The sequence below is a fragment of the Xenopus laevis genome, chromosome 1L (assembly GCF_017654675.1).
Source record: "Xenopus laevis strain J_2021 chromosome 1L, Xenopus_laevis_v10.1, whole genome shotgun sequence".
Taxonomy (NCBI): domain Eukaryota; kingdom Metazoa; phylum Chordata; class Amphibia; order Anura; family Pipidae; genus Xenopus; species Xenopus laevis.
This window is the reverse complement of record NC_054371.1, coordinates 44154517-44170330: the sequence shown is the minus strand read 5'-3', so window position 1 is coordinate 44170330 and position 15814 is coordinate 44154517. Positions and strand designations below refer to the sequence as shown.

The 15814-nt window shown below is 38.7% G+C and overlaps 1 protein-coding gene across 2 annotated transcripts in view; it reads right to left on the bottom strand.

The window, feature by feature from the left end:
* The window catches only part of zdhhc2.L (zinc finger DHHC-type containing 2 L homeolog), a 60373-nt gene extending 46972 nt beyond the window's left edge, over nt 1-13401 (bottom strand). Inside the window, exon 1 of one of the 2 annotated variants that reach the window (XM_018244652.2) lies at nt 13087-13401. In XM_018244652.2, coding sequence (XP_018100141.1) covers nt 13087-13213 — 127 coding nt within the window. In that variant the 5' untranslated portion in view covers nt 13214-13401. 2 annotated transcript variants of the gene reach the window in all.
* Nucleotides 13402-15814: the final 2413 nt, after the last annotated feature.

The following is a 15814-nucleotide window of genomic DNA, read 5'->3' as shown; positions in this document are numbered from 1 at the left end:
CAGTTTATCATACAAATTGCTCTTTCTGCATCTTGTTCTGCAGTTCAAAGTGACTGTGAATATTAGAGAACAATCTCATTTCACAAGATTCTTGAAAGATAGTATCTTAGGAACATCAATCAATGTCCAAGCTCCCTCAGATGTTTGATTGTTTCCTGGTAAATCAATTTATCATTAATATTAGCAGCAGCGTTCAGCTGGTGTCTCACAGTTCTTGAGACTCTGTCGGATTATCCTACATGTCCTGACTGTGCGGGCGGCCCACAGGCACCCTTTCAACGTAGATGGATAAATTGTAAACAGCCATTTTGAACAAAAAATAAAATAAATTAATTTGACGTCACTTCCAGGTCCTAAAACTCCTCTGTCGGGGGAGGGCTGGGTTTAACTTGTTGGGGGGAAAGAATGGGGGTTTGGATATGGGTAGTGGGTACAGGTTGGGCAAGGGTCTGCAAAACCAGACCCTCACAGGTCTCTATTTCATGGGGACCAGCTAGGATGTCTAAAATGGCCCCTTTCAGGCCATGGGTAAGACAATATTAAAGGGGAACTCCGGCTTCCAAACTAAAATTTGATAAAAAGGCCCACATAACACAGAAACCCCTAATATATCCATCACAGTAACCGGTTTCTTCAAAAAGTATGAATAAATGCCATTTTCTATGCTGAAATCCAGCTGTGTAACAGTTCTTCTCTTTCTGCATCATTTGAAATCCTGGCAGGGAAGGAGGGACTAAACACTGATGTTACAAACTGTAACAACTTCTCCACAGCTTACAGAAAGCATGCAGGAACAATATAACCCACAATGCATTCCATTATGATGTTCCATTCCTGAAATCAGTAACCACGGATATTTCATCACTTTTTTTGCTCTGGGTTACCAAATGGGGGAAATATCTGTGTTATTATTATCCATCCTTTGACTATTATTACCTTAGGTCAGGTATTGATGACAAATACAAAAGTTGCAGAAATCATGAGAGGTAAATGAATGGTTGCTACAGACAGCTGCACATAGCAGTGCAAAGGCTTCCCCCGGATTGCCAGGAAACCATCTGTGCCTAATGTGCCTCTCAGCCTAAGGCTTAAATCAGAAAATATACAATTATTAAAGCTCAAGCTGCACCAGCTGGACAGTGGGTCTCTTATTACTCATCATTTTAAACTGAGAAGAAAAGTGTTGCTTGGAGCATTATTATAGTAGCCTTTCATGCCTAGAGAGACTGGCTGTGGATACATGATGATTATCTCCCAATGCAGTATATTTAGTGAGTCTCTTGATACATAGGGAGGTCCCATTTGACTAATATCTCAGATCAGGGAATAGGGATCCCAGTGAAATATAAATGTGTGGGATCTGCAAACTTACCAAACATAAATATCAGGTTCCAACTTCAGACAGAAACTTGCTGAGTGATTGAGAAGTAAGGGGCCTAATTTTACACCCCTTAGTGATCTATCACTTGGGCCTTTATCAATGACCCAAACATTAGTTCCTGTGCAACCCTCCAGTCTGCATATAGTTACTACTAATTCTCCATGTGGCACAAAGAGTTTATATACTGAGTCTTAAATGTATGTGTTCATACTCTCCCTGTAAAGAAGTGACCTTTTGTTTTCTAATATAGAAGATGAATGTGCTAAACCCATGCAGTCTTGGGCACTGGTAGCAGTGGGTGGAATTGCAACTTCATCCTCATAAAACTGCAGAAATATCACATGCACATACTGCATGGCAGTCATTGTAAGTATAAGAGAATATGAAGAGGGCATGTATGGAATATGCATGTCACAATGCATTATAATTTAAATGCTACCCACCTATACATGTTATTACTGGCACTCTCAGTCAAGGGGTAGTTCACCTGAAAACATGGTAAAAAAATGCTGTGGTAAAAATAAATAAATAAAAATATAATCTGCACTAAATTTCCTTTTTTGTGCTCCCAATAAATGTAATCCCAATTTAAATTGCTGTCTGTTTTTTACCAGCCCAGTGACCTGGCAGCAGTTAGTGAATCAGAATAGAAGGTGAATAGTAGAGGCCTGAACAGAAAAATAAGTAATGAAAAATAATAATAATAATAACAGTGACCCAGAAAACCAGGAGATTCCCATTTATCATTCGAAAAAAATATTAAGTTATTTTTAACATACCTTATCTTTAATGGTTTCATGATTGCTATAAGCTGCAGTGAATAAAACGAATAAACTAAAATACACATATATATATATATATATATATATATATATATATATATATATATATATATATATATATATATATATATATATACTGCGCACTGACCTAGGACAGCTGGTATTCTGCATACTGGATCTTGCTACTCAACACACTTAGCTGTCAGAGTAAGCAGAGTGAATACAAAAAGAGTGCAGGAATTTCTGCTGGTTACAAATGCAGCATTCACACAGGGGTACATACATTTCTTTACAGAAATGACATACAAACTCTTTATGAAGTTATATGAAGTAGGGCAAATCTGCTCTTTTACCTGCAATCCCATATTTATACACTTTTATTCATATCCCTTGCTACACACACCCAAATGGTACATCACCAACTTCACCCCTACCATGTGATCTGATTGAAGAAAAACTCACAATGAAGATGTTTTGAAGGCTAATTTCCTAACAAACCAGCCTCTCAACTCTTAACACCCTTATTGCTCAAGATGGCTCTAACCTGAAACTACTGCAGGTCCATGTGTAACTATGTCTGCACTGTAGTTACTGTTGAGCTGTGCCCCTGCGCTGCTGCAATGGTATCTTCCAGCATGAACCCAAGGTGGTGATGTCACCCAAGTGGCCAACTGTCTTTTGATGAGACTTTTGATGAGAGAGGAGTGTTGGAGAGACCTGCGAGTTTTTTTTGCTTTCAAAGTGAATACTGAGTGTGAAATTTCGGAGATTTTTATACCTGAGCCCTCTAGGAGTGGGAGAGAAGGAGACAGAGGAGCATTAAGAAGAAAGGATCATCGTCAAGAGAAGATGGAGAAGAGACAACGAGGTAAAGGGACATCCCTATTGGGAAATGCTGTTTAACTGTCACTTGCCCCTGGTGTGTTGCCACTATTTACTTTTTGGGGAGTTTTATATTTATTGTTTGTTGTCTTGCTGAGATGTGGTATAGTTTGGTTGCTATTTTGTATGTGGAACCAAATGTTATTATCTAGCAGGGATCTCCCTCATCTTTTAGGCACAAATATATCCATGTTACCTGCAGATGTTACAGTATGTAGGAAATAATGATTTCTTATTGAATACTCATTACTCTGTGCGCATCTAATTACATGATTTATTTAAGAAATGGGGATCTTTAGTGGGAAATGACTTGGATAAAAATTTACTGTATTTACCATTAACTTGTCTATGTAATTGTGATTTATTTGGTATATATTGGTGGATTCATTTATCCATATATATTAATATATCTGAGAATATTTATGAATATTTATTCCAAGAGTTGATAAAAATAACATCAGCAATACATTTTGATCAGGCTGCTGTAGGATGAAAGCAAAAATGATTGTTTGCTATTGGCAACTACCCTTGTGCAATTTTGCAGCTGCCAGTAACAACCAATGACCAATCAATTTTGTTGAGTTTACTGTAATAATAAAAAGATAACGGCAATTATCCGATTGGTTGCTATTGGCAACTAGGCTTGTGCAATTTAGCACCTATGTTAGTAAATCACCTCTACTGTGTTAATGCAGGATCTTCATGGTCTCATCGTCATGGAAGCAATGGGTGGCTTCACTTACTAGAAGTGTTTTGGTATGTTTGTAATGGGTCCAAAGCTGAGTTTACAGAATTACTCCTTTTTCCCCACAGGACCTCGAATTAGCCCACTGGATGTCCACAACTACGACTTCCATTCCATTCTTGGGCAAGGAGGATTCGGCAAAGTGAGTAGCTGGTTTCCCAAATTTTTATTGTAAATGCTAAAAAGTCCAGAAGTGGTTGCAAATACATGGAATTATATGTGTTATATAGATATTCTGCAACTGACATGATTAAATAACATCTTATGTAATCTTTATTATGAATTTTTAAATGTTACTTTACTTAATATATTTGTACGCCTCCTAGAATTCTATTATTTCTACTAAAATCCAGTCAGTGCCCTGACCTTTCTACTTAATAAGTGTAACATTTCTCTATGATTTTCTCAGGTTATGTTGGCTTCACTTGCCAACAGGAAAGTGGCCATGAAGGTGATAAAGAAGAGTCCTGAGTGCAATTACAACAGCATCAGGATAGAGGCCAGTGTGCTCATGATGCTTCATGATAACCCATTCCTGTGCCAAGGTTATGCGGCTTTTCAAACTGAGGTACAAAACCGAGACAATATTGCCATGTATTCAGTTTGTACCATTGTTTCCAATGTTTTAATCTCTTTCCATTTGTCTGTATAACCAGCATCATGCTTTCCTGGTGATGGACTACCTCAGTGGAGGAAGCCTTGCACGTCACCTGGATTACTACGGGAGCCTGGAGCTAGACACAGTACTGTAAGTCATATGGGGGGATTTTAGGAAAATAAAATGTTTGTTTTTGAAGAGAAGAGATGCATATAAGTGAATATGTTAATTACTTTATGCTTTGTTTACATTTTATATTTCTTTAAAAGTTTCCAATCAGCAGAGATGGTGTGTGGCCTGGAGTTCCTGCACAACAGCGGCATTGTTCATAGGTCAGTATAATTCTACTTCCCTCATCTACATAATGTTTCTATTGGGTTATATTTTTGGGTTGTATTTTGATCACTTTTACATTGCACGTATCTGTATGACTGATTTACCTATACAAATTCTCTTCTTTTTCTATATTACAGAGATCTCAAGCCTGACAACATCCTGCTGGACCAAGACGGCCATGTTAAAATATGTGACTTTGGCCTGGCAGTTCCAAATGTGTTTGGTGACAAGACCATCGGCGGCAGGGCAGGGACACTGGGGTACATGGCTCCAGAGGTGAGCAGTGCAGTTTCAGTACATTTATCATAGGGAGAGTTCAATCAGAGAATTTCAATGTTTGTTATTCACATTGTTTTCAAGGTCCTGCAAAGGCAGAGATACAATGCTGCAGTGGATTGGTGGGCACTTGGAATAATCATCTGTCAAATGGCTTCTGGGGACTCCCCTTTTTATGAAGGCAACAACAGGGAGAAAATCATAAACTCTACTATCAATGATGAACCCAGGATTCCTCGTTGGCTGAATGAAAATCTGAAGGATCTTCTGAAAAAAGTAAGTGTGAGCAGTGGGATGGAGTAACAGGTTGTGTTCAATATTGAATCCCACAGCACTTTATTATTTCCTATATTATTCCTAATTTCACATATCTATTGCTTATTAGGTGGCTCATCTTTGCATTAGAATCCAGGGAGCTCAAACACTCCAACAACCAATCATTGCAATGTGGACATGTTACTTGCGAGAAACACATACTGTTGAGTTATTTAGCTTTTTATTCATCAGTTCTCCAGATTGCATTTTTAGCAATCTGGTTGCTAGGACCCACATTACCCTAGCAACCATGCACTGATTTGAATACAATACTGGACTTTGAATTAGAAATGGCCTGAATAGAAAGATGAGTAATAAAAAGTAGCTATAAAAATAAATGTGTATATCTGAAAGCTGGAAAGAGTCTGAAGAAGGCAAATAATTCAAAAACTATAAAAAAAAGCCAATTGAAAAGTTGCTTAGAATTAGTCATACTAAAAGTTGACTTAAAGGTGGACCACCCCTTTAAATAATTTAGCTTTTTTTCCTTTTAGCTCCTGGAAAAAGATCCAAATCAGCGCCTTGGAGCTCATGGAAATATAAAACACCACCCATACTTCTCTTCTATCGACTGGGTGGAGCTGGAAAAGAAAAACTTACCACCCCCTTTCCAGCTAAGAGCAGTAAGTACATAATTGCTGATTGTTAATTAAATAGAAATGTAGCCTTGGATTAATATCATTACACACCCACATGTTGGCATATTCTGTATCATCTTGGTTAATAGATTCTTTTCTTTTTTTCCCTGCAGCCTCCAATGGAGCATATCGTGCCAACTGAGAAAAATCCTCTGTCCTTCCTGTTGTAGGACCTTATACCATGTATATAGTTATTAAACATTTATATTAACATTTTCCTTCCTACAGGTTCAGGTAAGTGTTATTAACTATTAGTTATCATTACAGTTAACTGTTTGAAGTGAATGGTGTGTGCGTGTGTGAGTGAATGTGAGATATGAAAGGCCAAGGGTGTAACAAGAGGGCAAGGGGGTCTAATATTCAAATCTGCTTTGCCTTCATACACATGTCTGTTGAACCCATACCCTGATATTAATGCTTATAGTCAATATTCATCCATGCAGGAAGGGTTTTTTTCCCCATTCAATGGGTTTTTTTACCTTCCTGCAGATGAACAGATGAAGTTTATTAAGAATGAATTGAGCAAAGGGTAAACTTCATAGACATGAGTAAGCCTCACTATTTCCTTATGATATTATTTATTGACTGTTACTATATTATTAGGCCCCTGAGGAATGTTACACCCGGAGTGAATGGTCAGTAACAGGGTTGAAGCCTTGACGTGGCGTTACTGCTCACATGTGTAAACATGTGCTAATTCAACCAATTATGAGACAGTGTGTATGGTTTTGTTGCATTATAGGTCACCCACATGATACCAGATGATCTGTTCAGAGCTCAAGAAAAGTGCTGCTTAAATTAACAGTAACATGAAATTTTTTCTATAAAAAATTAGTTTGCCCGTAACGAAAAAAAAAACAACAGCACACATTTAACTTTACATTTGCAAAGACTTTATTAAGAAATATCTTACCGATACTCCACTTGCGCTCCTCTTCTGAAAAGGTGACATGGCGACGATCCATCTGGCGGCGCTCGATTTCTCCTCCCTGCCTTCTATAGGAGATAGCCAGGGAGGAGAAATCAAGCGCCGCCAGATGGATCGTCGCCATGTCGCCTTTTCAGAGGCAGAGTATAGGTAAGATATTTCTTAAAAAAGTCTTTGCTAATGTAAAGTTAAATGTGTGCTGGTGTTTTTTTTTCCGTTAAGGGCAAACTAATTTTTTTATAGAAAAAATGTAATGTTACTGTTCCTTTAGGTCTACCTGTTGCTTACACACCAGTCCCAGCAAAAGGAATGTGGAAATACCAGGAAGCTTAGTGGGAGGTATAAGTGAGTGACTTGTTGCCAATAGTCCTCTTCTGTCATAGGAAATTGGTTCCCAAACATGCATGTTATGAAAACAATTCATAACATGAAAAAACAACTACCAACCAGCTAAAAGTCAGTCACCCAGCAAGTCATAGCATTGGGTTGTTAGATAAATATATAGCAACCAAAATCAACTTTTTGAAGGGTATCATAACTTATTGTTACACAACTAAGCAAAAATATACTTAATTATACTTTACTATGTATGCGGATACACATTTAGTATACAGGTATGGGATCTGTTATCTGGAAACCCATTATCTAGAAAGGTCTGAATTACAGGAAGGCTTTCTCCCATAGACTCCATTTTATCCAAATAATAAAGATTTTTAAAAATGATTTCCTTTTTCTCAGTAATAATAAAACAGTACCTTGTACTTCATCCAAACTACGATGGAATTAATCCTTACTGGAAGCAAAACCAGCCTATTGGGTTTATTTAATGTTTACATGATTTTCTAATAGACTTATGGTATGGAGATCCAAATTATTAACCCCAGGTCCCGAGCAATCTGGATAACAGGTCCCATACCTGTACAAGTGTTGTAGAAATGAAAACACCCAAACTTACACAAATAATAAACGTGTAAAATAATTATGTCATATACATATGACATTTTATCACATTCAGTGGCTTCTGGTTGCTATCAAATGTGTCCCTGACAACAACAAAGGTCAGGTAGTGGCCACTCAACCATATGGAAGCTGCATAAGCACTGCTAATATCACCTCTCGTGGTAGGGCCCACTTTTCCTCAAGTATTGGTCAGTATTTGTTTGATGTACATAACCTACTATAGTACAGTGCTGCAGAATATGTTGCTGCTTTATAAATACATAATAATAATAATCTACTAACATATTCAGCATTACAAGGTGCCTAAATACTGTATATATTGATCCACAACAAGGCATTCGCTTATTTAGCCACAGAGGTTAAAACAATGAAATCCTACCTGACCCCAACAGATTAGATTTCTTCTTAGATCAATAACCTTGGTTGACTTCTGTGGCTAAAAGTGCTTCTAAAATGTTATAAAGGGGCAGTATTCCCGTATTACGCAGCCTTAGTTCAATGAATAGGCATGTGGTGAACATGCTTTTTTTTTTGGCTACTTTAGCAGCTACATTCTGTGGCAACAAAATACCCTGCCATAAACAATACTGTGAATTGTCATTGCTAAAACACAAAGCCAATTATCACTATTGTCTATTTTGTAGCCATGATAAGTAACTGCTACTAGTAGCTCTGTGTGTCTTCACCCTTAAAGGAGAAATCAACCTGTGGGGAAAATACCCCCTACACCAGGTAGCCCTCCCTCCTCCCCCAGGCTAACTACCCCCCGGGGAGATGCCCCATATTCCATACTTACCCCATGGCGAAGATTCTTCCAGCAAAGTTCCACGTGTCCATCTTCTGGCTCCTCTGTAAGCTGACTGAGAGATCGGTATTTCTGCGCATGTGCAGTTGGAGCAGTTTGCCGGTTTGCGACAACTGCGTATGCGCATAATTACACGGAAATTTGCCGATCTCTCAGTCAGCTTACCGAGGAGCCGGAAGATGGACGTGTGGAACTTCGCTGGAAGAATTAGCGCCGAGGGGTAAGTATGGAGTATGGGGAATCTCCCTGGGGGGTAGTTAGCTTGGGGGGAGGAGGGAGGACTACCTGGGGTGGGGGGTTGGGTTTTTGTTTCCTCCACAGGTTGATTTCTCCTTTAAGAAGGACAAACCCTTACATGAAAAGTAGTAGAGCCTCCACCCCTGTGTCCCCCCCTCCAAAAAAGTCCCCAAAAGGCACGAGCATGTAAACAAAGTGTTAAATTATGGATAACTTTAGGTGAAGGTACAACATTTCTAGGCAAAGGCAGCTCACCTGGAAATGGAGGGGTTTGTGCCACCAAAAAATTATGTATTGTCTAGAAACATTAAAGCAGAGGTCTCTCGCCTTTTTTTATTTTAACCCCCCCCCCCACTGGCTGTCAGACATTTGGCTGGAGCTCTTTTGCTCATAACTAAGTCATATTTGATAGAGTCACTCATAGGGTAGGGTAATAGGGCCAGAGCCCACTTTCCACTCGTTTTGGCCTCCTTAGAGAAGCTGACCTACAGTTTAGGAAACACTTCATTAAAATGGCCATACCCACCCAAATTTCACTTTCTTAAAAAAAATATTTTTATTAACCTGTAAATAGAGCTTTGTGGTTTTCAGTTACTATATACTATTATATATATCTGGTTCTCATAAAAAGTGATATTTAAATCTGCCACTGAGCTGTTTTCTCTGCCAGGCTATTTCCATCACTGTGTTTATTAATCCCGGGGGAAAAGTCTTGAATGTGTGCTGTTCAAACGCTAATGAACTGTGTTCCAGTGACTTTATGTTGGAAGAGTTTGTCTGAATAAAACTGTGTTTTTGCCTAAAGATGTTGTGTTCCTGTTTTTATGCTCCTGATCCTACGCTTACCTGCCTCCCATAGCTAATTTCCCCCAAAAATTATGTGTACAGGCTGCCCACTTGTCACTATATATATATATATATATATATATATATATATATATATATATATATATATATATTTCCATATATGAAAAAATAAAACCATTATTTTGTATTTAAAACACATGCAACATTTCAATGTCTGATCAAAGTCCCAGGCAGCGCTTTACTGGAAATACATCTCAGCCACTGCTGATCAGACAAACTGCTCTTGTGATGCAGCCAAATTCTTTTCAGTAAAAGCCTATAAAGTCTGGAAATTGCCTTTCCTTATTCCAGCTGCCTATTCCCTGACTCCTGGCTGAGCTCTTACACATGGGGACAGTGATTCAGATATGCAGTACAGGTATGGGACCTGTTAAACAGAATGCTCGGGACCTGGAGTTTTCCGGATAACGGATCTGTCCATAATTTGGGTCTTCATGCCTTAAGTCTACTAGAAATTCATTTAAACTTTAAATAAACCCAACAGGCTGGTTTTGCTTCCAATAAGGATTAATTATAGCTTAGTTGGGATCAAGCACAAGCTACTGTTTTATTATTACAGAGAAAAAAGAAATTTTTAAAAATTTGGATTATTTGGATAAAATGGAGTCTATGGGAGACAGCCATTCCGTAATTTGGAGCTTTCTGGATATCGGGTTTCCGGATAAGGGATCCTATACCTGTATATAGTGAATGTGAACTGAGGAGAACTGTAGACACAGAGCTCTACAGTCATTTCCCTTTGCTTTGCTGTTCTATCAAACAAATCCATTATATATCTGCTATTCTATTATTATATATACAGTATGACTTGTATGGGAATCTTACAGTTTTTCCATTATCTGATAGAGATACTGCAGGTGGAAGCCTCCGTTCTTTGGGTTTTCACTACAGATACAGTCTTGATATTTTTTTTCTATTTTAACCCAAAACAACTAGTTAAAATTAACTTTTAGAATGATGTAGACAGTGATATTCTGACACTATCTGCAACTATTCTTCATTTTTTATTTTGGAATCTATTTTTGATTCTGCCTTTTCTCAGCATTTATCTTTCTCTTTGGACCAGGTCTGGACTGGGAATCAAAATGGGCCCTGGCATTTCAAGTACAGGTATGGGATCTGTTATCCGGAAACCAGTTATCTAGAAAGCTCTAAATTACAGAAATTAATCAAATGATTCAAATTTTTAAAGGTGATTCCCTTTTTCTCTGTAATAATAAAACAGTAGCTTGTACTTGATCCAAACTAATATATAATTAATCTCAATTGGATGCAACACAATACTATTGGGTTTAATGTTTAAAAGATTTTTTAGCATACTTAAGGTATGAAGATCCAAATTATGGATAGATCCCTTATCCCGAAAACCCCAGATCCCAAACAAAGAATCTTCAAATTCATTGGTTTTTGAATTGATTCTATTAAGCTAGAGGGGTTATCATTTAGCTAGACTCCACCAACACCTATGCCCAACTGTTCTCAGTATAGTGGCAGGGAAAGCAGGGTGATCTCCAGTACTGATTATGTAAATATCACTGGTTCACTGGTACTAAGGGACGCTATTTCTATGCTTCCCAGCAAACCAGCTCTATGCCCCATTTGCCCCCAATTATCATCTGGGTTCTTCTGACACTGATCTTCCCTCCTCTATAGCCATATAATGGGCAGTGGTTAGTAAATGTGTAAAGTAGAAATGGAAACACAGTGGCACACAAGAATCTTGTTGGTGGTTAAACCATGCACAAATTTTTAATGCGTAAGTGCGGTGCAACGTTTCGGGGCACGCCCCTTTCTCAAGCATTGAGGTGTGGAGAAAGGGGCGTGTCCCTGAAACATTACACCGCACTTACGCATAAACAATTTGTGCATGGTTTAACCACCAACAAGATTCTTGTGTGCCAGCGTGTTTCAATTTCTACAATTCACTGGAGGTTGCCATTGCCTCTATTGCTGGGCACCAAGTTACCTGTTTCTCTGTTAGCACTGGTGTGCGAGTACTCTTCCTTATAGTAAATGTGTATACACAACAGCACCTTACACTGTTTAATCCGACACAACTGACCCACATCATACGGCTGCGCACCTAAGAGACATCAATGTGACGGTGCCAGTGGCCACCCCATTGGGCACACACATTCAGTAACAAGGGACAGGCAGTTCAAACCAGACTATGTGGGGGCACTTAGATTCTTTAATACCTTATTCAGTACCAGGTAGAAAGAACATTTTAATACTCAAAATCAGAAGGCAAGCAATACTGACTTCTGTGTTGGATCAAAGATTGAGCAGCACCTGTAGGAAAGTCTTTTTGTCTACACTACACCTGGGACACTACATCACACTGGGCACTTACACATCTAATTGTAGTTATCTTATCTGATTATCTGTATATTAATGCCTAAGGCAGAAAAGCCCAGTGTACAACATGAGAGAGAAAGGCATCACCTGTGAATAAATTGGGGGAGTACAGGGGAAACCAGGGTTGCCAGGTTGGTGGTTTTCAAGCCAAATTGGGCTACTAAATTAAAGCCCAGGCTGGTTTTGAAAGTACAAACTAGGCAAGATACGGATCTGGGCTACTTTTGGGCCTTTGGCTGGTTTGTACTTTGGAAATCTGCCAAAGTTTTTTTTCTTGCCCTAATGTACCAATCCTGTGTCTCCCATATAGTTTTTGTTTAATGTTTAATGTAAGACTACAATACCCAGCATGCAATGGGGCTGACTTGTGTAGAAGTCGGGAGTCACCAGATTTTGGGCTGTACCCCAGTCTCCCATCCCTCTTAACAATTTTAGCATTTTCCCATATTTATGGAAATTGTATATGTATTAGGGGCTTATGGGGCCCCCTCTGTAGTTACGCCCCTGTTGGTGGCCGAATCTGTTCCATTTTGCTTCATGGAAAAAATGGCAAATCATATATTTATTTAGACTTTATTCGCTGCACATATTGTGCAATTTTTGGGGCTACTTTAGAAGAACCTCTTGGCTAGTTTTGGGCTGGTTTTGAAAATTAGACCTGCCAGGGGGAAACAGAAGATGAAAGTAAACAAACAAGGGCAAGGGTAGGGGCAGAGAAGTGCATTTCACCAGCTCTTATTATTATTATTACATGTAGAGACTTTACTTTGTACGTATTTTAGGAGCACCCCCCACCGACACCCTCCTTGTTACTGTAACTGCCCTCTGAGGGCTCATTAGCGTCCAGGGAGAGCGCTATTAATTAGAGGACTGTCGGGAGAGCGCTATTAATTAGAGGACTGTCGGGAGAGCGCTATTAATTAGAGGACTGTCGGTGGCTGTAGTGAGGCTGCTGTACACAATAAAGTAAACACTCACCTATACACAACTGGATGACACAGGCGTAGTAGGACCAGCACACGATGATGGAGATAAAGAGCACGGGGATCCAGTACAGGCACCTCCTGCACCGCCGCCTCACGCTGCTAGGGCCCGATGGCGCCATGATCCGGCGGGGGTTTCTTCATGGGCAGTGATGAGGGCACGTCTCTCTTCTCCCCTCCCTGCCCAATATAAAGAGATCCGGCGGGGTGAGTGGCCGTGCCTGGGAGAGCCCAGTCTGAGTGTGCCGGGAGAGGTGCAGTGCGTGTTTGTGTATGTGCGACTCCTCCCCGACCCTCCCTCCTGTCCAGACAGTTTCCCTGTGCGAGTCCAGGTTTCTGCTACTGCAGTTCTCTCTCACACTCACTATCATCAAGTCCAATAACAAACACACGGAAACACTATTTTTTTGTAAATGAATAAATATGGAGGTGCTGCCAGCAAGTAGAAAAGATACACTAATGTTAGGAATAGAAAAATACAGTTGGGCTCTACTGTGTCTGAATTGCCTCTCATGCAGCTGTTGGTCACACGCCAAATGGGCTTATTTATCAAAAACATTTTCAGATTTTTTTTTCTATTTCTAATAAACTCACACTTGAAAAATGTTGCTTATTTATTAAAAACCCCGAATAGAAAAAATGGATTGGATACAATTGTGGGGGGGGGGGGGAGCAGAATACCTTTAATTTGTATAAGCTCCAAAAACTCAAATTTGTGAATTTATTACCTCAAACACTCGAATTTGTGGATTTATAAACTCAAAAAAACTCAAGTTTGTGAATTTATTACCTCAAACACTCGAATTTGTGAATTTATAAGTTCAAAAAAACTCAAGTTTGTGAATTTATTACCTCAAACACTAGAATTTGTGGATTTATAAGCTCAAAAAAACTAAAATTTGTTAATTTTTTACCTCAAAAACTCGAATTTGTGAATTTATAAGCTCAAAAAACTAAAATCTGTGAATTTTTTACCTCAAACACTCGAATTTGTGAATTTATAAGCTCAAAAAAACTCAAATTTGTGAATTTTCTACCTCAAAAACTTGAATTTGTGAATTTACAAACTCAAAAAGCTTAAAAAATGTGACTTTGTGAGTTTACAAGTTCAAAAAAAACGCAGAAATCTTGAATTTAAAAAAAATGGCTTGAAATGGCCTTGCCATTGACTTCTACGTGAACTGGCAAGCATTTAGATGCTGAAGTTTTACATTCATTTTCATGTGTTTTTTCAAATATAACTTGAATTTTTGAGTTTTTGTGAAAAAAAATCCAATTGTGGCAAAAAAAAAAAAAAAATCAAATTAGAACATTGATAAATCAACCCCCAAGTGTCACATGAACTCATGTGGCTGATTTACTAATATAGGTTAGGGCTCTTAAAGATGAGCGTTTTTAGCTACGCTCCCCTGCTTTCCAGTTTCATGCGTTCAGCCGCAGGGGAGCACAGGAGTAGACGGACTGAATTCTTTTCAATGGGGCCGTACTCACACAGACGCATGTAAGCGCCGAATGCAGGAAAAATGCAACATGCTGCGTCCCAATCTGCGTTCATCGCTTACATGCATCAACCTGCGTTCATCGCTTACATGCATCAACCTGCGTTCGGCGCTTACATGCATCTGTGTGAGTACAGCCCCATTAATTCAGTGCGTCTACTCCTGCGCTCTCCTGCGGATGAACGCATGAAACGGAATGCAGGGGAGCGCAGCTAAAAACGCTCATCTGTAAAAGCCCTAATAAAGACTCATTTTAGAGTCTGGTTGTTTTTTAGATGGGGTCAGTGTCTCCCATTTGAATGCTGGAAGGAGTCATAAGAAAAAGGCAAATAATTAAAAAATTATGAAAAATTTAAATAATGAAGCACAATTTAAAAGTTGCTTAGAATTAGTCATTTTATAACATACTAAAAGTTAACTTAATGGTAAACCATCCTTTTAAGGTCTCAAAAAGACCCATTGGGGATTATTATGTTCCTAATGACTTGGTTTAAATTGATATTTGTACTGGCATGGTATCACCACATGCTGTAATAGTGCCCCGCCCTTCATTATATTTATGGGCTCCCTCTTAATGTACAGGGTCTAAGTGGAATCCATGATCAACAATTTAGCTGCCTGATGGAATTTTAGGAGACTCAAGTTTAGAAACTCACTGAATCCACTATTTTGTGAAAGATTTGACAGAAACAAATCCGAACCCTAATTTGCATAGGCAAATCATTGAGGTTGAGGGAAAAAGAGAGTAACGCGCTGCGACAGGCTAAAAAAATGTTTACTACCCGTACTTTGTTTTGTGATGAAAAGTCACATGTTTTTAAGGATTTGGATTCAGTTCGGCCTAACCAAATCCTGGATTTGGTGCATACCTAGTAATGTTACATAACCTTCAGCATAATTTTCACTGACAATTTTGTTGTTATTGTTACTGCTCATCTGATAATGTGTTTGTATAGTCATTGGATCCTGTGAGTGCTTGGAGTGAGAGTAATGGATGCTGATTAATTATTTACTTGTTTTTTTTTTTCATTTAACAAATGAATGTAATTGCACATTATAGAATATTCCATTCTTAGCAACTTTTCACTTGGCCTTCATTTTCTTTTTTACATTTGTCTTGGTCCTTTACGCTTGTGCATGGAGGTCACTAAAACTATTGCTCTGTGAGGCTAAATGTTATTGTTCCTTTTTATTCCTTATCTCTCTATTCAATCCCACCTACAG